This window comes from Rhincodon typus, unplaced genomic scaffold, assembly GCF_021869965.1.
Source record: "Rhincodon typus isolate 14 unplaced genomic scaffold, sRhiTyp1.1 hic_rhity00002294, whole genome shotgun sequence".
Classification (NCBI taxonomy): Eukaryota; Metazoa; Chordata; class Chondrichthyes; order Orectolobiformes; family Rhincodontidae; genus Rhincodon; species Rhincodon typus.
In genome coordinates this window covers 1,046-25,000 of record NW_025967932.1, presented here as the reverse complement: position 1 = coordinate 25,000, position 23,955 = coordinate 1,046, and the positions used below count along the sequence as shown (strand labels likewise).

The following is a 23,955-nucleotide window of genomic DNA, read 5'->3' as shown; positions in this document are numbered from 1 at the left end:
ATGGACAGGATGTGCTATGAAGATAGGTTGGACAATTTGGGCTTGTTTCTACTGGAGTTTAAAAGAGTGGACGGTCACTTGGTTTGGCTGAACTGGAAAGGATGCTTCCTCATGTGGGTCAGTCCAGAACCAAAGGACACTGTTTTAAAATTAGGGGTTATCCTTCTTCAGAACAGAAGTAAGGATTTTTTTTTTCCTCCTTTTTTTTTTGAGGGGTTGTATGACTTTGGGGCATTATCTTAGAAGGAGATGGAGATGGAGTCATTGAATATCTTTTAAGACAGAGGAAGATCAATTTCTCATTAGATGGTGGAATCCAAGGTTATTGGAGGTAGATAGGAATGTGGAATTGGAAATGCAAGCAGATTTGCCATGATATCTCTCTCTCTTTTTCTCCCCCCCCCCCCCCCCCCACCAACCTTGTCCCATGGCTCCCCTCGCATGTGTTCTCTCCCCACCCCCCCTCGCCCCCCTCCTCCATGCAGTCTGTGTCACTCTTGCTTGTTCATGTACTCTCTTCTCCATCCCACTTGCCCTATCCAAACCTAACCTCTGTCTGTCCCTCAGTGTCCCCTCTTTTGCACTCTGTCTCTCCAATGCACCCTGATTGCTTTGTTTTGTTATTCAGATAGAAGTATCATTGGAAAAATCCAATGTTTAATGCACGTCCCTACTGTTAACAATCTTCTATGTCAAACTTAATTAAATCCTTTTGGGAAATCCATACAAGTACATACTCCCATATCTGTGTTAGCTATCCTCAAAATATTTAATATGGCTTGTTCGGCATGACTGACCCTTTTTACAATGTATTCTGGTTGTTACTGGTCAACTCTTATTTCTCCAGATGCTTGGCCACACTCTGCCTAATGCAATGTTAAAAAATGCCACTGTTGATGCAGCCTGCATGTGAGAGATGGGTATTCATTCATTCAGTTGTCTTTCGATGTGCGATTGCATCTGGTGTTCTTCAGTTAGTGGATTGAGATGAACGTTGAAAGCTTCATGTTCTCTGGTGGAGGAATGTATGATGAAACATCATAGAGCGGCTCCCATTGGGAGACTGCACTTGTGATTTGGGAACAAATAATAAGATTCTGCCAAGAATTCAGAAGACTTTTGCATGCATAATGGAAAGATGATTCCTTCATTCTTATTACCTTCTTCTGACAGAACCCACCACAGATCCACCCATTTATCAAAGAAGAATTTATGAAGACACTGGAATATGCTGGACCACAACTGACCTCTGTGCAAAAAGGAGATTGGGTGGGATTATACAGGTAGAGAATGTCAGTATATTTATTTGCAAATTTGACCACAAGTGAGTGTGAGGGAGCTATCAAGTATTTGAAGCCTTTTTATTTTGGTGTAGAGGAATCACCTTTGGCTTTCATCATATCATTGGCTTTCAAAACATTCATGTATTGTCTTTGTCAGAAACTGTGAGCTGGAAGTGGAGATGGTTGGGCCCCATAACTAGCAGCATTAACTAAGGGTGCCAATTTCCTGACAGCATTCCTAGTACTGACTATTTTGGTGAAAGCCGATTCAGAGCCAGAAGGGCTACCAGTGCCCCATGAGATAGGCAAACAATTAGTCTTACTAAGGTTCTTGTTAAGCACACTGGAAAGGTGGCCAACTGCGATTTTCCAGTTAACCTGCAGTTCCGTAAGGAAAGGGGTTGGAAGTTTACAGTTTAATTGCTTAGATGTGGACACACAGCAGAGGCCAGCATTCCTGGCAGGCATTGAGGCCCTCCTTGTCTAAATCCAGGTGCAACAGAAAGTCTCCCTGTGAAGGGATTCGTCCATACACACACACATGCAAGCACACACACACCTTTCCCCCTTCTGTCTCCATGCTAATTAAGGGGGCCCACTCCATGAAAATCCCAGGTTAGTGACCCTTTCCACCCAGGGATAAGTTCAGAACGCAGAAGCGGGCCCAATTCTTGTATCTTGTCCCCATCTTGAAAATCCAGCCTTCTTTATAGATCCTGATCCCGATCCCAATCCCTTTCCCAATTGCTATCTGAAGTTGAACCAAACTGTATAACATTGGTGTTCTATTCTACTTCACATGGATTAGAAATCCCACTTAATTCGCAACCAAGTCAGAGTACTTCTACCTCTGCAGCTTTGCTCCCATGTTATTCCTGCTGTTGTTGAAACCATGATCCACATTTTTGTCTCTGACCTTAGGTTTAAACGGGCATTCTGAGCCCTATCTTGCGCCTGCGCCAACTCCAACTCAGCTGGAAGTAAGCAACAAGTAATTTATCTCTCAAAGTATTGCCTTCGCCCCTAGCATTGCCAGATCATACTTTAGCAAAATTTCAAAATTTGAACCTTGTATTTTGTTCCTTCAATGGCTGTATCACTCACTACCTTCTGCAACTTTTCTTAGATTTTTCCAAACATTGGTTTACTCTACATTGTCCACAGCTTCCCTTGTTCTAAAATTTCATCATTCTTTTGTTTGGATGTTTATCCTCCTACAGTCTGTATACCCAAATCCAGATCACTAATATGAATATATATTAAATATCAATCTGAAAAGAGTTCACCAGTACCATCTGCTTTCTGTCCCTTAGCCAGTTTCACATTCATTCTCAGTGTCCCTTAATTTCATGTGTTTGGATGCTGGTAAAGAATTTAGTAATGTGGAACACCCAGCAGTGCCTTTTGAAGACCCATAAACACAACATCAACCATACATCCTACATCAAGCTTCTCCCCTCCCTCGCCAAAAATCTCACTAAGTTAGTCAAACATTATTTGTCTTCATTTAAATCTGTGCTGGCTGTAATTTACAAAGTTGTATTTTAACAAGTGACAATTAATGTTGCTTTATATAATCTGGGAGCTTCCCTGGTGTGACTTGAAGAATGACGTTGGCATCCAGATGCAGGTCCTAAACCTGTATGGCATCCAGAGGGTCCGCAGCTAGAATCTTGCTAACGTTCCTGACAGTGGCCGGTTGAGTAACCATCGACCCTGTCATCCAGTGATGAGGGGGTTGGGGAGGCTGGCTTTGGTTTTCCACAATTTAACTTGGTCAAAGAACTGGCAGCTTTGTAGTCTTGGCAGTGCCACAGACATGCTCATGTGCTAGAGCCACGAGAATGACCATTGCAGCCAGGGCTCCCTCCTGAGACTCTGGTGGCTCCGGTTGCAATGATTCCACCAATCACCCCCATAGTGAGAAGTGTATCTTGCACTCTCTCCATGGGGAAGGTGCTGCTCAACCACTGGCAAAATGCAGGGAACCTGAGAAAAGGACTGTAAGGTATCCTTTTTTTAATTATTTACATTGGCGACCAGCCAGGTTGGTGGTGGCTGAGCTGTTGTCATTGCCACTGCTGGAAAATGACCCTGTGGCAAACCCATGTTGAGAAGCCTGCCTGTCATGGCTTCAATACTTTTAACCAGCCCCCTCCACCCCACCTCCAACTTGTCACCTGAGAGTTACCAAAGTCTTATCCACTGTCTGGAAAGGTTTACCCATCAGAAAAATTAAACTGATTCTACTTTAGACAGATTTATTCTCCTCTCCTTTTATATGGGAGCTGTGGTATTTGCACTCTCTAATTCTCAGGCACTGGTTTCAAATGTAATTAGGATTAGAAGATAATAGCCAGATTCTTCACAATTTCCACCCTCAATTCCCTGAATTTCCCTGGACCATTGGTGGCTGAGGGGTGACCTTTATAAAGGTTTATAAAATCATTATGGGCATGGATAGGGTCAATAGCAAAGTCTTTTCCCCAGGGTGGGGGAGTTGAAAACTAGAGGGCATAGGTTTAAGGTGAGAGGGGAAGGTTTTACAAAGGACCTAAGGGGCAACATTCTCATGTGGAGGGTGGTGCGTGTATGGAATGAGCTGCCAGAGGAAGTGGTGGAGGCTGGTACAATTACAGCATTTAAAAAGCATCTGGATGGGTACATGAATAGGAAAAGTTTAGAGGGATATGCTGGCAAATGAGACGAGATTAATTTAGCATATCTGGTCGGCATGGATAAATTGGACCGAAGGGTCTGTTCCCATGTTGTACAGCTCTATGATTCTAGAAACCTAGGATTTATTACATCAGGACTGGGTGAAATTTTGTATTTTAAATGCTGCCAACATTTTCAAGTTCCTCCTTTTAATTTGAACCTATTATATCCAATTTCTCTACTAGATTTGGAAACCATCCTCTTGCACAATGTCTTATGCATAGTACTCACTATTATCTCCAACAGCCATACCCTCCACAGGAAGATCATCTTTTTGGTTCACTGAATCTGCAGCAATCTTTTTGTTAGTCCTACTGCCCAGTTCTTTCCCCATATCACTAATCTTTCTTTTCCTATTGGCTCCTTATTTGGCCCTACAATTTCTTGGACTACCCTGTACATGTTGTCAAAGACCTTTTCAGTTCCTTTTTATGTGGCTTTCTAACTACTATCAAATAGTCATTTCCTTTTTATTTCCTTTCTCAGTTCTTCTCTGTAAAGTCTATATTTGGCTTGGTCCTCTACTATATTATGAGCTTTCTCAAATGTTTTTAATTTTGAGGTATTATTGTATTAGGTTACTGGTCTGAGCAGAATTTGTTTTTTAAATTGACAGACGTTTTTTTAAATCTCCTAACTTTGATGGCTGGTTTCGTATGAGATACCAGGAGATGTATAAGAAGCTGGAGATACTTCACCTTGAGGTGTTGTGTGAGGCAGTAAGTATAGCCCATTGTTGAAGCTTTAGATATTTTGAAATAGGTTTGGGTGAAAAATCGCTGTTCAAGCCAACTCAACCATGTGTCTACTGTAGCAACAACTTGCATCAATATAGTATCTTGAACCTAGATGTCAGACAGCCATTTACAGAGGGGGAGGGGAGAAAATAAACTTGATATAGAAGGAGATATTCAGAGGAATTACTGAAAGACAAGTTGAATAGATTAATTTTGAGAAGGCTTTTTAAAAATGGAGACACAAAGCTGCTGAAGGCATTTCTAGATAATAAGGCCAAGGGTATTGAAAGTGTTAAGACTGGTGATGGGTAAATGATGATAGGAGAAACAAAGGAATATCATACTGGAAAAACTTGAAGTAGAATTGAACTAGACTGTGGTTAGATTTAAAACTTTAGTCAAGGATTTTAAATGTAATACATTGGTGGACTGGGTGGGGTGTGGAAGGAATGATGACTGACTGAAGTCTCCTGGAGTTTTGGGTGGGGCAGAATGTATTTAACTTCTTGTATGTAAGATTACACTCTCTTGTAGGAAAGTCCCAATTTTCCATACCTTTGAAAGTATCTTGTTATAGTCTTGAGATCAAGCTAAGTTTTAAACAACAGATTCAGGATAAATGAACAGTAAGTGGATGGTGCTAGAATTTATCCTACAGCAGCATACAGTGATGTTGGGAAGGCAGGTTCAGGATTTTGATCTGTTGACAGTGAAGGAATGGGGATATAGTTCCAAATTGGAATGGTGTGGCATGGAGACTTTCAGGAAGTGTTCCTAGATGTCTGCTGCATCTTGTAAGGAGCAGACCAAACCCCCTCAAAATATATTAAGCAGATAGTCTAGACTTTAAATTTTTCTTATTTTAAAGATCAGTGTAAGGTGTTGCATTCCAGATGTAATTCAATTGGTCAAACTACCTGACGTTAAGCAAAACACACTGTATTTTTACCCTACAGTTAAAATACAGTCAAAATGAAAAGAATTGGCTTAACTATTGAAATGCTTAACAAAATAATACAAGTATTAACTACTACTAATTAACTGTTCCAATATAGTAACATCCCATAAACACACCCTTGGCAAAGGCAAATTCAGTAAAATAGATTGTCTCACATGCAATTCCAACAGCAGGAAGAGAACCCCAGCTTTTAGCTATAACTAAGAGAGGGATAAGAGCGTCCACATCCAGCTTCAAGACCCCAGCAACTGCAGAAAGCTAAAACGAGAAACCCTTGTTATGTGGGACCTTGACCTCACCCATTCAGGCTGCATCTATTTTTACAACTTTTTAAAAATCCCAAGGCCTTACAAGTTGTTTACTCTATTAGATTTGAGCAGACTGCTCTGCACCTGTGTCCTTTCTTCTTCAAAAGAAACCCATGACAAAATACCTCTTAAAGCCATAGTATCATCACAATGTGTCCTTCTAGGTGGTAGAGGGTGTGGTTGTCAGAGGAACTTGGGTAAATTGCTGCAGTGCAGCTTGGAGGTAAAACCATAAGACAGCAGAGGTAGGCCATTCAGCCCATCGAGTCTGCTCCACCATTCAATGAGATCGTGGCTGAGCTGATAATCCTCAATTCCATTTTCCTGCCTTTTCCCCCTCGATTCCCTTGCTAATTAAAAGTCTGTCTATCTCAGTCTCAAATATAACTAATGACTGTCTCTCTACAGCCCTTTTATGATAAAGAATTCCACAGATTCACAAGCCTTTGAAAAGAAATTCTTCCTTTTATATCTGTTTTAAATGTGTGACACCTTCTTCTGAGATTATGCCCTCTGGTTCAAGATTCTGCCATATGAAGAAAAAAACCTTTGTGTCTACCCATCAAGTCCTATAAGAATCATTTGTATGTTTCAATAATTCATCTTTCTATATTCCAAAAAGTACAGTCCCAACCTCTTCTCATAAGGCAGTCCTTCCCATACCTGGTATTAGTCCTCTTTGGACTGCCTGCAATGCCAGAATATTTCCCTTTAGATAAGGGGCCCAAAACTATTTACTGTATTGCAGCTGTGGTCTGACTTGTATCTTGTATCTTGTAGTTTTAGTAAAACCTCCCCACTTTTATACTCCATTTACCTCCCCTATTACCCATTGACCTTGGATACTAGCTTTTTGTGATTCACAACAAGGATCCCCAAATCCCTTGGTTCCACAGCTTTCAGTATTCTTTCTCTCATTAAGTAATATTCAGCTCCTCTATTCTTGCTGCCAAAGTGCATTTCCCCACATAACACTCCATCTGCCAAGTTTTTGTCCATTTGCTTAACTTGACTAAATCGTTATGCAGACTGTCATCATGACCACTTGCCTTCACCTCCACCTATTTTAGTGTGATCTGCAAACATGGCAATAGTACATTTCACCTTCCCCATCCAAATTAATATATATTCCAAATAATTGTGGCCCCACCACTGAGCATTGTGGTACATCACTGGTTACAGGTTGCCATCCTGAAAGAGCCCTGCTTTTTCCAATACTATGGCTGACTTATAGAAGACAATTTTCTATCCATGCTAATATACTGTTTCCAACACCATGGGCTCATAACTTATGAGGAACCTAACTTGTGGTACTTTCTCAAACGCCTTGATGCTACCAAGATGATACACACAGCTGCTGGCCTGAACTGGTCTTGGAAGCTGTAAACGTTGTAGGTTGTGAATGGGGTATTAATCAAACTAGCTGCTTCATCTTTGATGGCAAGCTTTTTGGAGCTGCACTCATCCAGCAAGTGGGGAGTATTCCATCTACTCCTGATTCTTCCATGTAATTGGTAGGAAAGCTTTGGAGGGGGGAAGCAGGTGGCAAATTACTCCCTGCAGAATCCTAGCATTTGACCTGTTCTTGTAGCCACAATATTTGTATGACTTAAAGTTGAGTTTGTGGTCACTAATAGCCCTAAGGATGTTGAATGTGGGGGACTGAATGACAGAACTGCCATTGTACATCAAGAGGCAAAGTATTAATTCTCTCTTGTTGGAGAGCCATCTGGCACTTGCATGGTGTGAATGTTACTGGCTACTTAGCCCAACTGTGAAAGTTGTCAAGTCTTGCTATATGCGAACATAGACTATTTCAGTATCCAAGGAGTTGTGAATGATGTTGAACATTGTGCAATTACCAGTGAACATCCCCATTTCTGGCCCTAGAATGGAAGGAAAGCCATTGATGTAGCAGCTGAAGATGACTGGACCTAGAACACTACTGAGGAATTCCTGCAGTATTGTCCTGGGCTAAGATGACTGATTTCCAATAACCACAACCATCTTCCTTTTGTGTTAAGTATAATTTCAACCTGTGAAAAGTTTCCCTTTGATTCCAATTGATTGCAATTTTGCTAGCGCCCCTTGATGATGAGGACAGAGTCCCTATTTATTTGGAGATGTTCTTCATCTGGCTAACTATGATAGAGAGGCCACTTTATGCCATTAAATTTGGTGTCTCAATGTATGTAAAATTGTTATTCAGCCAGCAAAATTAATCTTTGTCCATTGAAACTTTTCTGGAGCTATCTTTTCAGAACCTTCCCATTTTCAGGTGGAATGAAATCACTGTCCAGGACTGCCTCCCAATCTTACACTGTTATCATAATTACATATTTTTGGTAGAAACTTTATTATAGTTCGCATTTTTTTCCCATTTCAGGAGTGAGCATGTTTATTTTGTTGATATTGAGTTCAATAATTGTTGCGAGGCTCAACAACACACCACCTGGTTCCCTGGTCAACATCTCTGTCTCAGGCTTGCTGCAATGCTGCAGCGAAAGTCCGTGCAAGCTGTAAAAACAGTACCTCATTTTCCAGTTGGGAACTCTAACCTTCTGGACTTGATATCAAGTTCACCAATTTTAGGGCTTGAGGCACCTTCTCCCATGTCCTTACCCCAACCCCCACATTCCAAGCCTTGTTATCATATAATCTACTATTACACATTACCCATTGTTAGCCACTAACAGTCCCTGTTAGCAGCCATTCATTCTCCTAAACTGACTGTTATTGACTCCTTTGTCCATCTGTTCTTGTTCTTTGGGCTCTATCTCCACTTATCATTTACTCCTTATCCCCTCCACCCACTCCGCCTTCTACATAAAAACCAAGTTTTTCCTACCTACCATCAGTTGTGAGAAAAGTCACTGGACCCAGAATGTTAACTCTGATTTCTCAGATTTATGGTGTTTGTTTGAATTTGATGACCAACACTCATTAAAAAGTAGTTGTCTATCATTGTTAAGGATGGTGAGATTCAAAAACCTTGGATGACAAAAGTTGAGAACTTAATCAAAAACAAAAACGAGGCACACATTGGGTTTAGGAAACTGAAGACAGACAGAGCCCTTGAAGAATAGAAAGATAGCAGTAAAGAACTCAAACACGGAATTAAGAGGTCTAACAGGGATCACAAAATGTCTTTGGCAAACAGAATTAAGGTAAATTCCAAGGTATTTTATACATATATAAAGAGCAAGAGGGAGCTAGGGAAAGGGTAGGTCCATTCAAGGACAAAGGAGGGAATTTATGCATGGAGCCAGAGGAAAATTTAGCATTGGTATCTACAAAGGAGGAGGACATGGTGGATGGTGAGTTTCGGGATGGATATGTTTATATTCTAGGGCTTGTCAGTATTTTAAAAAAAAAAAAAAAAAAGGTGATGATGGGTATTTTGAAAAGCATTAAGATGTGCAAGTCCCCAGGATTTGATGGGATCTATCCCAGAATGTTGAGGGAGTCAGGTGGAGAAATTGCTGGGGCCTTGTACAAAATCTTTGTATCCTCTTTTTAGTCCAAGAGAGGTCCCAGAGGACTGGAGAATAGACAACATTGTTCTTTTGTTTAAGAAGGGTAATAGGGATAATGTGGAAACATCAGTGGTGGGGAAATTATTGGAGAAGATTCTTAGGGATTGGATTTACTCCTATTTGGAAAAATTTGGACTTGAGCAGCATAGCTTTGTATGAGAAGGTCATGTCTCACAAACTTGATTGAGTTTTTGACGAAAATAGTTGATGCGGACAGAGCAGTAGATGTTGTCTACATGAACTTTAGCAAGGCCTTTGACGTGATTCCTTGTGTCAGGCTGATACAAAGGTGAAGTCGCATCGAATCTGTGGTGAGCTGGTAGATGGATATAGAACTGATTAGTCACTGAAGACAATTGCAGTGGAAAGGTATTTTTCTGACTGGAGCCAGTGCAAGTGCGAGGTGATGCACTTTGGAAGATCTAATGCAGGAAGGAGGTTGTAGTGATTGAAATCAGCTTGATCTTGTTGACTATGATTGATTGATTTGGCCCAGGTTAACCACCCCAATCAATCAGGAAAGCTCTCGCTGACCAATATAACCAGGAGATTTAGAACTTTGAGTTCAGGGGACTGACTCTGAGCTGGCTGGCTGTCCAGTGTACTGTGCACAAGTAAATAAAGGGTGACTGGGCAATAGGATACCGGCCTCTCTGCAGTTATTTCAGTGAGCAACATAAGTTTGATAAGGAAGCCAGTGTCAGTGGTAATAGCTGTAATTTTAATGTGCCAATAGGAGGACTGTTCTTACTCATCTCAATCACACATTCAGGCAACCAAATTTCAAAGTAAATTTCAAAAGATATCTTTTTAGTGACAGGTTGTCTCATCCAAGTGAGTGAAGTGGCATTGCTCCCAAACAGGTGTTAAGTCTGTTATTTGTTTGTCACTTTACTGAGGCCGAGCATCTTGGTGTCAGAGGGGGGAACAAAAAGGTACTGTATAATCTGTACAGGACAACAGGTCCGAACCATAGTGAGATATTGAAAATAGGGAGTCCTCTAAATTGATCTTACTTTTAACTGATGCTGAATTCCCAAAGGATTCATTATAATTTCCACTTTCCCAAAATGGAGAACATTTTACAAGGATTAGCCCAGGTTATCTGGATGACGTACAGGGAAAGATAACAGAAGACTAATAAAGAGCTCTTGGAGAACTTGGACATAGTTATTAAATGTTTCTCCCAGCTGGACATGCGCCTTTTGAAGGGAAAATGTGTGTTTCAGGCACCCCAAGTCATCTAATAAAAACCGAAAGAACTGCGGATGCTGTAAATCGGGAACAAAAACAGAGTTGCTGGAAAAGCTGAGCAGGTCTGGCAGCATCTGTGAAGGAGAAAACAGAGTTAATGTTTTAGGTCAGTGATCCTTCCTCAGAACTGAGGAAGGGTCACTGGACCTGAAAAGTTAACTGTTTTTTCCTTCACAGATGCTGCCTGACCTGCTGAGCTTTTCCAGCAACTCTGTTTTTGACTCTAAGTCACCTACTTGGATTACAGAGTTGATAAAAACAGGTTACACCCATTGGAAGATGAAGTGAGAGTGATCAAAGGAGCCTCGGCTTCCACATCTGTACTAGAGCTTAGGTATTTCCTTGGTTTAGTGAATTGATGGAAAATTGATGTGAAACCTGGCCCCCATCTTGGCACCCTTACCCCTGCTATTGAAAAAGGGTCAGCCTTGAAAGTGGTCATGTAGCCAAGAAGCGGCCGTTAGGGAAGTGAAAAGGCAGCTATCATCTAAGGTATTGGCTCAGTACGATCCAAAAACGAGAGGTAGTGCTGACATATGAAGCCTCCCTGTACAGTATCAGGGTAGTGTTGGCTCACCAGTGCCCAACAGAGAGGAATGCCTGATAGCATATGCTTCCCAGACTTTGGCAAATGAAAATATGCCGAGATAGAGAAGGAAGGTTTGGTGGTCGTCTTTGGTGTGAGGAAGTTCCACCATTATCTTTACAGACGGGAATTTGTCATTGTAACAGATCACAAACCCCTGCTAGGGCTACTGAAGAAAGATGAGGCGGTGCCACCCATGGCTTCCAGTAGAATTCAGCATTGAGCCCTTATTCTCCGCGCATACAGGTTAGAACACCATCCAGGAAGCCTTGAGCAGATACTCTACTGGCAATGCCTCCTTGGAAGAGTCCATTTTTGGTTTTAAACTTCCTGGACACCCTACCTCTTACTGCTGACAATATTTGTTTGTGCATGCAGAAAGATCCTGACCTAGAAAAACTGAAACCGCTGGTGGTAAAGGGGTAAACGGAAGGGTCATCGCAACCAGGATTGAAACCTTGCAGGACCTGGTGAGACCAGATCACCATAGGGGACGGCATATTAAAATGGGGAGCAAGGATGATTGTCTCAAGTAAAGGTCACTGTCAGATGCTGGCCAAACTCCACCAGGGGTTTCCAAGATGAAGATGCTAACAAGAAGCTGTATCTGGTGGCCAGGGTTGAATGCTGAGATAGTTGCGTCGGTGGGGCAATGCCCAGAGTGCCAACAAGGACAAAAATTACCACCAGCAGAGCCCTCACATTCGTGGGAATGGTGGGGTAAACCTTGGACTCAGTTGCATGTCGACTATGCCAGTCCTTTAATAGGCTCAATGTTCATGGTTATTTTGGACACCCATTCAAAGACATTGGATGCGCATAAAGTTCTTTTGGCAAACTCAGATGACGATTGAGAATCGTTTGCCATACACAGACTCCCGGAAGTATTAGTTCGGACAATGGTACGTCATTTACCAGCAGGGAATTTGAATATTTCCTGATGTCAAATGGCATTTGGCACGTAAGAACAGCTCCGTACTATCCATCGTCCAATGGTCTAGTGGAAAGAGCAGTCCAAACATTGAAGTTAGGCTTAAAGAAGCAGCCTACAGTGTCATTTGATACCAAACTGTCCTGGTTCATGTTCGATTATAGGACCATCCTGCACGCAACAACTGGGATAGGTCCAGCAGAGTTGCTGATGGGGCAAAGACTCCGCACCTGATTAAACCTGATATTTCCAGACCTGGATGGTGGCAGAGGGTGAAATGGCAACAGGAATGCCATTGCTGGCCGAAGGCCCCCTCTAAGCGAGGGAGATCATTTAATTTGAATTCAACAAATATCTGGAATTAAGAGTCTAATGATGACCATGAATCCGTTGCCGATTTGTCGGAAAAACCCCTCTGGTTCACTAATGTCCCTTTAGGGAAGGAAACTGCCATCCTTACCTGGTCTGGCCTATATGTGACTCCAGACCCACAGCAATGTTGTTGATTCTTAACCACCCTCTGAGCAATAAATGCTACCTAGCCAGCGACGCCCTCATCCCACGAATGAATAAAGAAGAAAAAAATTTGGGGAACAAAGTTTGGTGCCGGAACCATGGAAATGGCCCTATATGGATACGAGGTGAGGTTGACATGTGGTCAACTCTCTTGACTTACGAAGTTTGGGTAGGTGATACAGTCCTGAACAAACATGCAGATCAACTGAAAGCTGTTACCTTGCAAACGGGGCAGGAGCAAAACATACCCGGCCCCTTGGAACAGCCAGAAGGCCTGTCGGAAACCATAGGTTCTCCCACTCTGTCTAGTGTCGTGGAAACCTCAGAGTCCAAGAGGAGGAGGAAACTCACCCGACACGCTCTGGACACAAGAGATGGGCTGCAGACTGGTACACGCTGCCTGTATCAGAGTCTGAGCCGGAGGAACCAGATCTACAAGGGAAAAACCAAGCCTACATCCCAGGACTTAGTCGGTTGGGGGGTGGTGACATGGTGATTGGAACTAGCTGGATCTTGTTGACTAAGAGATCCTTGATTGGCCCAGATTAATGACCCCAATCAGGAAAATCCTGGATGGCCAATATAATTAGGAGATTTAGAATCTCTTCAGTCCAGTGGACTGACTCCAAGCTGGCTGGCCACAAGTAAATAAAGGGTGACTTGGTGACAGAATACGGCCTCTGTACAGTTGTTTCAGAAGTATACAATGAATGGCAGAACCCTTCTCATCAACATACAGAGGGATCTGGGTGTACAGGTCTACAGTTCCCTGAAAGTAGCAACACCAGCAGATAAGGCAGTCAAGAAGACATATGGCATTCTTGCCTTCATTGTTTGGAGCATAAAGTGTAAAAGTTGGCAAATCATGTTGTTGCTGTATAGAACTTTAGTTAGGCCACATTTGCAATATTATGTATAGGTCTGGTTGCCACACTGTCAGGAGCTTGTGAAGGCTTTGGAGAGGTACAGAATTGGTTTACTGGGAGGTTGCCAGATTTGTAGGGTATTAACTATGAGGAAATATTGGAAAAATGTGGTTGGTTTTCAGTTGAATGCCAAACTTGATAGAAGTTTACAAAATCGAGATGCATGAATAGAATGGATAGTTGGTCTTTTTCCTGAGAGGAGAAATGTCAATCACTAGGGAACGTGGGCTTAAGGTAAAAGGGGGTAAGTTTAAAGGAAATGTTTTTACACAGTAAATACTTGAATGCACTGCTAGAGGAAGTGGTGGAGGTGGGTAAAACACCAACATTTTAAGAGTTTCTTGACAGATATGTGTGCAGGGAGTAGAGGTCTACAGACTGCATAGAGGAAAAAGCTTTTCAGTTTAGTAAGTCAGTGCAGACTTGGCAGACGAAAGGGCCTGTTTTTGTTCTGTACTCTGCTTTGCATTTTTTTTGTTTTGCACAGAATGTTTGGTTAAAAATTTAATGCAAGAAGGCAACAGATCCATCTTCATTGGGCTGAATTAATAGCATTTTAGTTCTGAAGAAGGGTCACTGGACTTGAAACTTTAACTCTGATTTCTGTCCATGTTGCTGCTAGACCTATTGAGTTTCTTCAGAAATTTTATTTTGTTTGATTTCCAAGATTTACAGTTTTATGTTTTATTTTAATTTCATTAATGTTCAGTTTTTATTCAATTAATTTGAAGTAACTATGCAGGAATGCTTTTAATGAGTGGATCGCTTGAGGGATTGATCACGCTGATTTGGAGGATATGCTGTTTTGAAAGATTGCAGCTTATAATGCATAATGAATGGCACTGCATTTATGGTGAGGCCTAGAAAAGATTTCTAATATTGTAGCCAGTCGCCTGAGACTGCACATACATAACGTCAAGTCAAGATGTTGATCCAGGGCAAGGCAGAGGGAGAGGTGTAAGTAAACAGGAACAGGGCAAAGGGCACAAGTGGGAGCTAGATCAGCAGCTGGAAAGAGTAACAGTGACAGTGAGGGGGCTCAGGAAGGCAAACCTATTTCAGTATCTGGCATCAATGGAATGAAACCTCAATAATAAATTTATGGGAAGCATTCGACAGTTGTCCTGATCTGTTATCTCAGTAGCAGCACTAATGGCCATGGAATCCGAGAATCTCCAAGCATAGAAGGAAGCTGTTTGCCCATTATGCCTCTGCTGGCTCTATGGTAGAGCGAATCAAGCATTTTCAAAACCTTGTATTCTCCATATTCCAAGTATTTATCCAGGTTTCTTACAGTTGATAGTGAATTTGCTTCCACCACCTTTTTAACACATCTCATTCCTGATTATAACAGCCAGCTCTCTAAGAAAACAATTTTTTTCGCCTCAATCCTTCATTCCCCTCCTTTTGTTTTCACCAATTATCTTAAGTCCATATCAACTAGTTGTTGACCATCCAGCTGGGCAGAAAGTTTTCTCTTTAAATAAAAACTCATGTGTTAAATCTGGTCTTAACTTTGAAAGGTGATAGATCCCAGCTGCTTATGTGGTTTTTTTGTAGTTGAAGAGCCCAATCCCTAAGATTATTTTAATTGATCTCTTCTGTGCCCTCAAGGAGGCCTTGACATCCTTCCTAAAGTTCAGAGATAAACATGATACACCAGGTGAGACTTAACTAGTGATTTATAAAGATTCAGAATACCATGGCTTCCTTGCTTTTGTACTCAGAACCCCAAACTATTCTTTTTTAACAGCCTTCACAATTTAGTGTGCTGCAGTCAAAGATTTGTGCGTGGACACCTCAAATGTCTCTGTTTCTGAACTCCCTTAATATTGTACCATTTAGTTCCTATTGTCTCTCCTCATTCTTTCTCATAAAATACATGAAATGGGAATAGAAATCTGAAATTATCAGTCTATGTCCTTTTTGAAGTCTGCCATCTTCATTTTTTATATTTCCAAGTTTCATGACCTTTCAAACTTTGAAATTGTGTCCTTTTATACCTATGTCCACAATGTATATCAAAAAGTGTAATGATCCAGTGAATGAGCCATTAGAACACAATTCTATTGCAATGGATCTAGGGAACAATTTGTATTAAATGCTGAAACCAATCAAATAACCTGACAAGCAGGATCTATATATTGTATCAAAAACAAACACCTGCACCTCTCAGCATCTTGCAAAACTGCTGCCGTGCAACATATGTTTTCCTTGAGTTTAGGTTCATTTCATATTTAGTCACTAAGTAGTGAAAATCTATTTGCTGTGTACACTGACCTTGCTTATTTTCTAGGATCTGCTGATGTGGGTACAAGAAAAATCTGAAGTGGAAGTTGTGGACCTGGTTTTAAAATTGCGTGAGAAACTGGTAATATTTCCCTTTGGTCATGCATTTCCCAATGAATCGGAGTGTGTCAGTATCTATAGGTTGTTATCGTGGTATAAGGAAATTCATTCAAAATGTCACTTTGTTTATTTTCTACAAACTTCAGGATAGATCCATTGATTGAATGTGGAGTAAAATCAGAAGGGTAATGCCAAGCTTATGAATTTACATATCCCCTTTGGCCCCTCAAACTTGCTGTGCCATTCATTAAGATCATGGTTGATCCGACTGTACCCTCAAATCCACATTCCCAACTGTCCCTGATAACCTTTCAACCACTTGCTTCACAGGAATCTATATACCACTGCCTTAAAAATATTCAAGGAATCTGCTTGTACTTGTCAGAGAGCTCCCAGACTTGGTGACCCTTTGAGAGATTTTTTTTTCTAATTTCTGTTTTAAATAGACACCACTAATTTTTAAATGTGTCCCCTAATTCTGGTCCTTTGCACAAGAGGAAACACCCTTCAGCATCCATCCTCATAGTCTTGTACATTTAAACAAGATTGCCTCTCATTTTTTCAAAACTCAAATGAATACAGGCCCACCTTTTCAAACTTCTCCTATCCCAAGAATCAGTAAAGTGAATCTTTTTTTGAACTGCTTCTAACACACTCATATTCCCTTCCTATTCTGTGTTCCATGACCAATCTCATATTTTAATCCAAACCTGAGTGATTGTCTCTTACCTACCAATGAAACCTATGTTATCTAATTTATAAGCAGTTTACCAAACTTTGTCACTGTCTTTACTGAAATGTTTTCTATGCAGCATGCAGATGACATTTTTCCCTATTGATAGTGCCAAAGTCTTTCCATTGAAACACTACTTAGTGGTTGAATCCGAGCTGAAAGAATTTTGTCATTTGCGTAATAATAAGGTTTAAACAAATAGATTCCTTTCTCATAGTTCAATACCATCAATCCAACTTCAAAGCGTATCCTTCAACCCGAATCTCCCTCAAGCACAAAATAATTTTCTGAATCTATTTGTACACCCCTTCTTCCTTGCTACTCTACCAAACAACTCCACAGTCCTACAGTATGTTGTATGATGTCGTTGAAAACAGGAAGTAGTGAAGGATCATTGACGATAAATGAAATGAATGGGCAGAATTATGGTAGATGAAGCTCAATGTAGGAAAATGAGATATTCCACTTTGGACTCAAGCAAGTTAAATTACATAGTGAAGAAGTAAGAACTGTAGAAGAACAAAGACATTCAAGAGCTCCAATACACATGCCATTTAAAGCCAGTGCACGGTATGAAAAATGGACATTTCAAGAATAGTGGGAGCAGAAAGGTGCAGGGTGTACACTGGTCCAAGCAGTGCAAGTCCCTGCTGCAGGGGCAAGGATATTTATAAGGTGTTGAGTGGCACAGTTTGGAGGGGAACCAAGGGATTTGTAAGAGTGAGGAACTCTTTCATAGAGGAGGCAAGCTTTAATTTTATGGTTTATGACCCTTGTTCAGGGTGCTGCACCATAGGCAATAGGTTCTATGTATTAAATTGAATCATTTAATCACTTTCTCATCTTTTGTGAGATCACCCGTAAACTTCAATATTCTAAGAAGATTATGTCGGTAAATAAAACCTGTCTTAATTTAACTCTTCAAGTCCTAGTACCATTATTTTGAAATTGTACTGCACGTCTCACTACCAAGTGTTCCTTAGAGATATAGTATGAGAGGAAAATATTTGATATTAATAAAGAAAAAGTGCTGTCAAAATTAATGCAGCTAAAAGCCAACAGTTTTGCTGGACTTCATAACATATATATTTTAAAAGACAGAACAGAAATTAGTGGATACATTAAATTTGATCTTACGGAATTCTGTGGAATTCTGAGACGAAGTCCCGTCTTCACATGGAGAATAACTTCCATCTTGTTGTGCGGCACTATCACTATGCTAAATGGGACTGACTTTGCACAGATCTTGCAACTCCAGACTGGGCATCCATGAGGCGCTGTAAGCCATCAACAGCAGCAGAATTATACTCCAGCACAATCTGTAACCTCATGGCATGGCAAATCCCCACTCAACCATTACCATCAAGCGAGGGGATCAACCCTGGTTCAATAGAGAGTGCAGGAGGGCAGCCAGGAGCAGCACCAGGCATACCTGGTGATGAGGTATCAACCTGGTGAAGCCACCAACAGGACTACTTGCACGCCAAACAGCATAAATAGCAAGTGATAGACAGGACTAGGCAATCACTTAACCATGGATCAGATCTAAACTCTGCGGACCTGCCACATCCAGTCGTGAATGGTGATGGACAATTAAACAACTCGCTGGGGGAGGAAGCTCCACAAATATCCCCATCCTCAATGATGGAAGAGCCCAGCACATCAGTGCAAAAGATAAGGCTGAAGCATTCGCAGCAATCTTCAGCCAGAAGTGGCGAGTGGATGATCCAACTCTGCCTCCTCCAGTGGTCCCCAGCATTACAGATACCAGTCATCAGCCATTTGGATTTACTCCACGTGAGATCAAGAAATGATTGGAGACACTGGATACTGCAAAGGCTATGGGCCCTGACAATATTCCAGCAATAGTACTGAAGGCTTGTGCTCCAGAAATTGCCGCTCCCCTAGCCAAGCTGTTCCAGTACAGTTACAGCACTGGTATCTACCTGACAATGTGGAAAATTGCCCAAGTGTGTCCTGTACACAAAAAGCAGGACAAACCCAACCGGGCCAATTACCGCCCCATCAGTCTACTCTCAATCATCAGTAATGTGATGGCAGGAGTCATCAACAGTGCTAACAAGCAGCACCTGCTCAGAAATAACCTCCATGATGCCCAGTTTGGTTTCCACCAAGGCTATTCAGCTCATGACCTCATTACAATCTCTTTTCAAACATGGACAAAAGCACTGAGTTCCAGAGGTGAACTGAGAGCAACAGCCCTTAACATCAAGGCCACATTCAACACTGTGTGGCATTAGGAGCCCTAGCAGAGCTGGAATCGATGGTTATCAGGGGGCAAAATCTCCGCTCGTTGGAGTCATACCTGACACAGAGGAAAATGGTTGTGGTTGTTGGAGGTGCATTATCTCGGCTCCAGGACATCTCTGCAAGAGTTCCTCGGGGTAATATCCTCAACCCAACCATCTTCAGCTGCTTCATCAATGACCTTCCCTCCAGCATAAGGTCAGAAGTGGGGATGTTCGCTGATGATTGATTGATTGATTGAGCAATGCTCAGCACCATTCATGACTCCTCAGATACTGAAGCAGTCCGTGTTCACATGCAACAAGATCTGGACAATATCCTGGCTTGGGCTGACAAGTGGCAAGTGACATTTGCACCAAACAAATGCCAGGCTATGACCATCACCAATAAGAGACAAATTAACTACCACCCCTTGATATTGAATGGTGTTGCCATCACTGAATACCCCACTATCAACATCCTGGAGGTTAGCATTGACCAGAAACTCAACTGGACTCCCCACATAAACACAGTGGCTACGAGAGCAGGTCAGAAGAGAGGAATACTGCAGAAAGTAACTCCCCTCCTGACTCCTCAAAGCCTGTCCGCCACCTACAAGGCACAAGTCAGAAATGCGATGGAATACTTCTTGCTTGCCTGCATGTGTGCAGCCCCAATAACACTTCAGAAGCTTGACACCATCCAGAACAAAGCAGCCCACTTGATTGACACAACATCCACGCCCTCCACCATCCATGCTTGTAGCGACAGTGTGTACTATCTACAAGATGCACTGCAGAAATTCACCAAAGATCCTCAGACAGCACCTTCCAAACCCACGACCACTTCCACCTAGAAGGACAAGGGCAACACACGTATGGGAACACCCATCACCTTCAAGTTCCCCTCCAAGTCACTCACCATCCTGACTTGGAAATATATCACCGTTCCTTCACTGTGTCCGCTGGGTTAAAATCCTGGAATTCCCTCCCTAATGGCATTGTGGGTAAACGCACAGCAGGTGGACAGCAGCGGTTCAAGAAGGCAGCTCACCACCACCTTCTCAAGGGCAACTAGGGATGGGCAAGAAATGTAGGCCAGTCAGTGACCTCCACATCCCCCAAATGAATAAAAAAAAAAAAAAAAAAAAAAAAAGTTTTTCTAAACTAATGCCACGAATGGGTAGGTTGTCTTGTGAGGAAAGGTTATACAGGCTAGGCTCGTATCCACTGAAGTTTAGAAAAGTAAAAGGTCACTTAATTGAAACACACACAATCTTTGTTTTGGAATTTTTGGAAGAGAATTCCAGATTGCACTAGTCTTCACACAAGGGAGTGATTCCTAACATCACCCTGAATGACCAAGCTCTAATTGTCAGGTGTATGTCCCTTTTTTTTTTCTGGGATGTTTATTATAGTTTCTGTATATTGCATTGAATGTTTTTAATCATCTTAAACGCCTCTATTAGATCACTGTTTAATTTGTATCTCTTTTGAATGTACATAAATGTTTAGTAGATGCAACCTGTTGTCATAATTTAAGTCTTCAAGCCCTAGTACCATTCCTTTTTGAATTTGTACTATACCACCTCCAAAACTAATGTATCGTGATGGAGGTACAATGCCTCTAACTGAATTCAGTATTCCAGATGGGGTCTCTGCAGAGATCTGTGAAGATGGAAGAAGCTTCCACCCTTATGTATTCTGGTCCTCTCAATAAAAATAGAATGTTCTAATGCTGCAGACTTTAATAGTCTTTTCAATTATTGAGGGATCCACCTCAATCCCAGTTTTTTTTTTGTGTGTGTGTGTGTGTGTGTGTGGAGGAGGAGAAGAGAGGGGCGCGCAAAGTGTATTAATGAACATTTACAATATCCATCTATAAACCCCTGTATTCTCTATTATGATACCTGTTGAAAGTCAAACTATTTTGTATTTTCAATATTCTTTCATGTTATCTTTTTAATATAATGGGTGTTTTTCCTGTCCAGATAAAAGCAAGGGTTCATCAGTTCTCAGTCAGGGCAGACTTGCTGGAGAAACTGGAATTGTACTTGGAAACAGTAATCAGCTCCCTACCTGATGATCTACAGGTCATGCTGCAGCAGCATTGATTGGAATAGCAAGTGCCACGCAGGCAGTTCAGCCTGTCAGAAGAAATCAAAAGAAAGAAGTCGCATTGGACACCATGTTTTCTGCTGTCAGATTTTGAAATTTTCATTGTACAAAGACCATTGCTTGCAGTGGTTAGATTGCAATTGAGTGAAAATTTCTGTTCAGTAGCCAGAGTTATTTGCAAATGATGAACTAAAATGTTAATAATGTAACCTAACTTGTACACACATATAGTACTACTCTGTAGTTTTAAAAAGGTATCACCAGATTCAATTAAACAGTTTTAAACTCCGTGTTGTTTCGATTTTGTATGTGGGATGTGAGCATCACTATTCTTTGCCATCCCTAACTGACTTTGAGGTGATAGTGAACTTCTTCAACCGCTGCAGTGCATCTGTTGTAGATACACCCACAACACTGGTAGGGCATTCCAGGATTTTTATCCAGTGACAGTAAAGGAGTATCAATATAGTTCCAAGTCAGGATGAAGTGCAGCTTTAAAGGGAACTTGCAACTGATGTTGTTCCTATATGCCTTTTGCCTTTGTTTTTCTAGGTGGTAGAGATTTCCGTTTTGGAAGATATTATGGAAGGAAGTTTCTTGTGTTGCAGTAGTGCATTGTATATGGCACACAATGCTGTCATTCTGCACTGGTGGTACAAGGAGTAACTTTTTAAGGCAATAGATGGACTGCCAGTTAAGCAAGCTGCTTTGTCCTGACTGTGACAAGCTTCTTGATTGTTCAAGTTGCACTCATCCAGGCATGTGGACAGTATTCCATCATACCTCCTGACTGCTCAAAGTTTGTCCACCATCTCCAAGAGGTAGTCAGGAGTAAGTTACTGTTAAATTCCTTGCCTGTGGCCTGCTCTTATAAATGCTGTATTTGTGAATGACCTATTTAAAGTTTTTGGTCAGTTGTAACTTTCAGGGTGCTGATGGTAGGGGATTCATTAAGGATATGTTGTTAAATGTCAAGTGGAGATGATTAGATTTTCTCTTGTCAGAGATGGCCATTGCTGCTTCTGGCATTTCTGTGGCATGAGTGTTACTTGTCACTTATTAGTTCATGCTTGAATGTTGCTGCATGTAATCAAGAACTGCTTCTGTATCTGAGGAGTTGCTTACTGGCTGACCGCTAATTAGATTTTAATGTGAGAATGCAGTCGGTGACAAATAGCATTGCACAACCTGTAATAAGAGCTCAGTGCGATGACCTGATCTGTTGGCCCTGCAGGAATACTGGCCTGACTGATGGAAGACAAATTCTGCTGTTAGTTCCTTCACAATGCAATGCATTTGTGGTGGAAACTAAATTGTCATTAAAATCCGTTCTAACGGTTGGCAACAGAATCGTGTTCTGAGGAATGGTCACCGGACCCGAAACGTTAACTGTCTGATTTGTTTTTTTTCTTCACACATTTTCCCAGATCTGCTGAGTTTTTCTAGCAACTTCTGCTTTTTGTTCCTGATTTACAGCATCCACAGTTCTATTTTTTTTTCTAAAGGTTGGCAAAACTATTTACAGTGAAAGACTGGATTGTGTCTGAACTTAAGATGTCACTGCTGATTCTAATAATACTACTTGAAACAAGAATATTTAAAGGCATGAATTACTGAAGTGATTATTTAAGTGGTTTTGTAAGAAAAGACCAAGTTAAAAGCTGTCTGAGGAAATACATTTATGAAGGAAATGGTGAATTTTGTATCTATGAATTTTCAAAAGGCAATTGATAAAGCCTTGAAAAAAATGGCTCAGTTTCCCTTGTAATGGGAGAATGAGATATTCAATAAAGCTGTTTAAAATTGGGACAGTAGAAACAGCTGGTTGGTTTTTTGGTGATTGAGCCATCATAGTTACAAGTATAATTGTAAGAGATTAGGGCAGAGAGTGGAAGACGTTTTGCAGAATTATGAGGATGTAAAATTCACTTGATTGAAACACCGTATCAACATGAAAGGTAAATTTAAGAATAAGTAATTTAAGGAAAGATAAAGGAACTGAAAATGGGGCATTTGGGCTTGTGATGAATTTCATCACTACTTACTGCCCTTTCAAAATGTCTTCAAACACAGTTTCCTAATACTTTGACCTGATTCAATCTGCTGCCCTAATTTTGTTGGAACTTTTTCTCCTTGTACCCCGTCCTACTCTGGTCACTAATGTGAAATCATACAGCACTGAACTTTTTTATGTTTAACTCATCTACCTAATCTAATTTGTTACAAGATGTTGCAACTTGCTGGCCTTGCAAGCTTAGTTTCTCGATGGTTCTGCATGTTTTGAAATGTAATTCTCATTACTCCATTTATTTCTTATCCTGGTCAATAAGTGAGAAATTAATACTTAAATCAGTAATATTGAAGATTGCTTCTCCCGCTTTCTTCAAAATATGGTGTGTCATGGAACTCACTATTATAACAGTTCTTTACATCTTCAATGGAGAAGGATAAATCTAGTAACAAAAGGGTAGTCAGTGTAACTGAGAAAGTTAAAGACATTAACCCAGGACATACTGAAGTGACAGCTGGAAAAAATGTGTATTAATAAATGAACGCACACTTGTTAAAAGCAAGCTGTGCATCACTAACTTAGTTGAGCTGTTTGAAGTAACGGGCTTGATGAGGACATTGCATATTTATCAAATGCCTTTTTGAAAGCCATGTCCACATCCATTGCAGTGTAGAATTGTTATCAATATTGTTGAGATAGAGAGCGAAGAGAAGTCATGAAATATTGTTTTGCAAGTAGAGAAATA

The 23,955-nt window shown here is 41.1% G+C and overlaps 1 protein-coding gene across 1 annotated transcript; it reads left to right on the top strand.

The window, feature by feature from the left end:
• Positions 1-1,177: 1,177 nt before the first annotated feature.
• Positions 1,178-21,479, top strand: LOC125481478 (protein DENND6B-like). The gene is made up of 4 exons (XM_048593072.1): positions 1,178-1,283; positions 4,618-4,720; positions 16,050-16,124; positions 21,073-21,479. Exons 1-4 carry the CDS (start codon positions 1,213-1,215, stop codon positions 21,193-21,195), a joined length of 372 nt encoding a protein of 123 aa, XP_048449029.1. The 5' UTR covers positions 1,178-1,212; the 3' UTR covers positions 21,196-21,479.
• Positions 21,480-23,955: the final 2,476 nt, after the last annotated feature.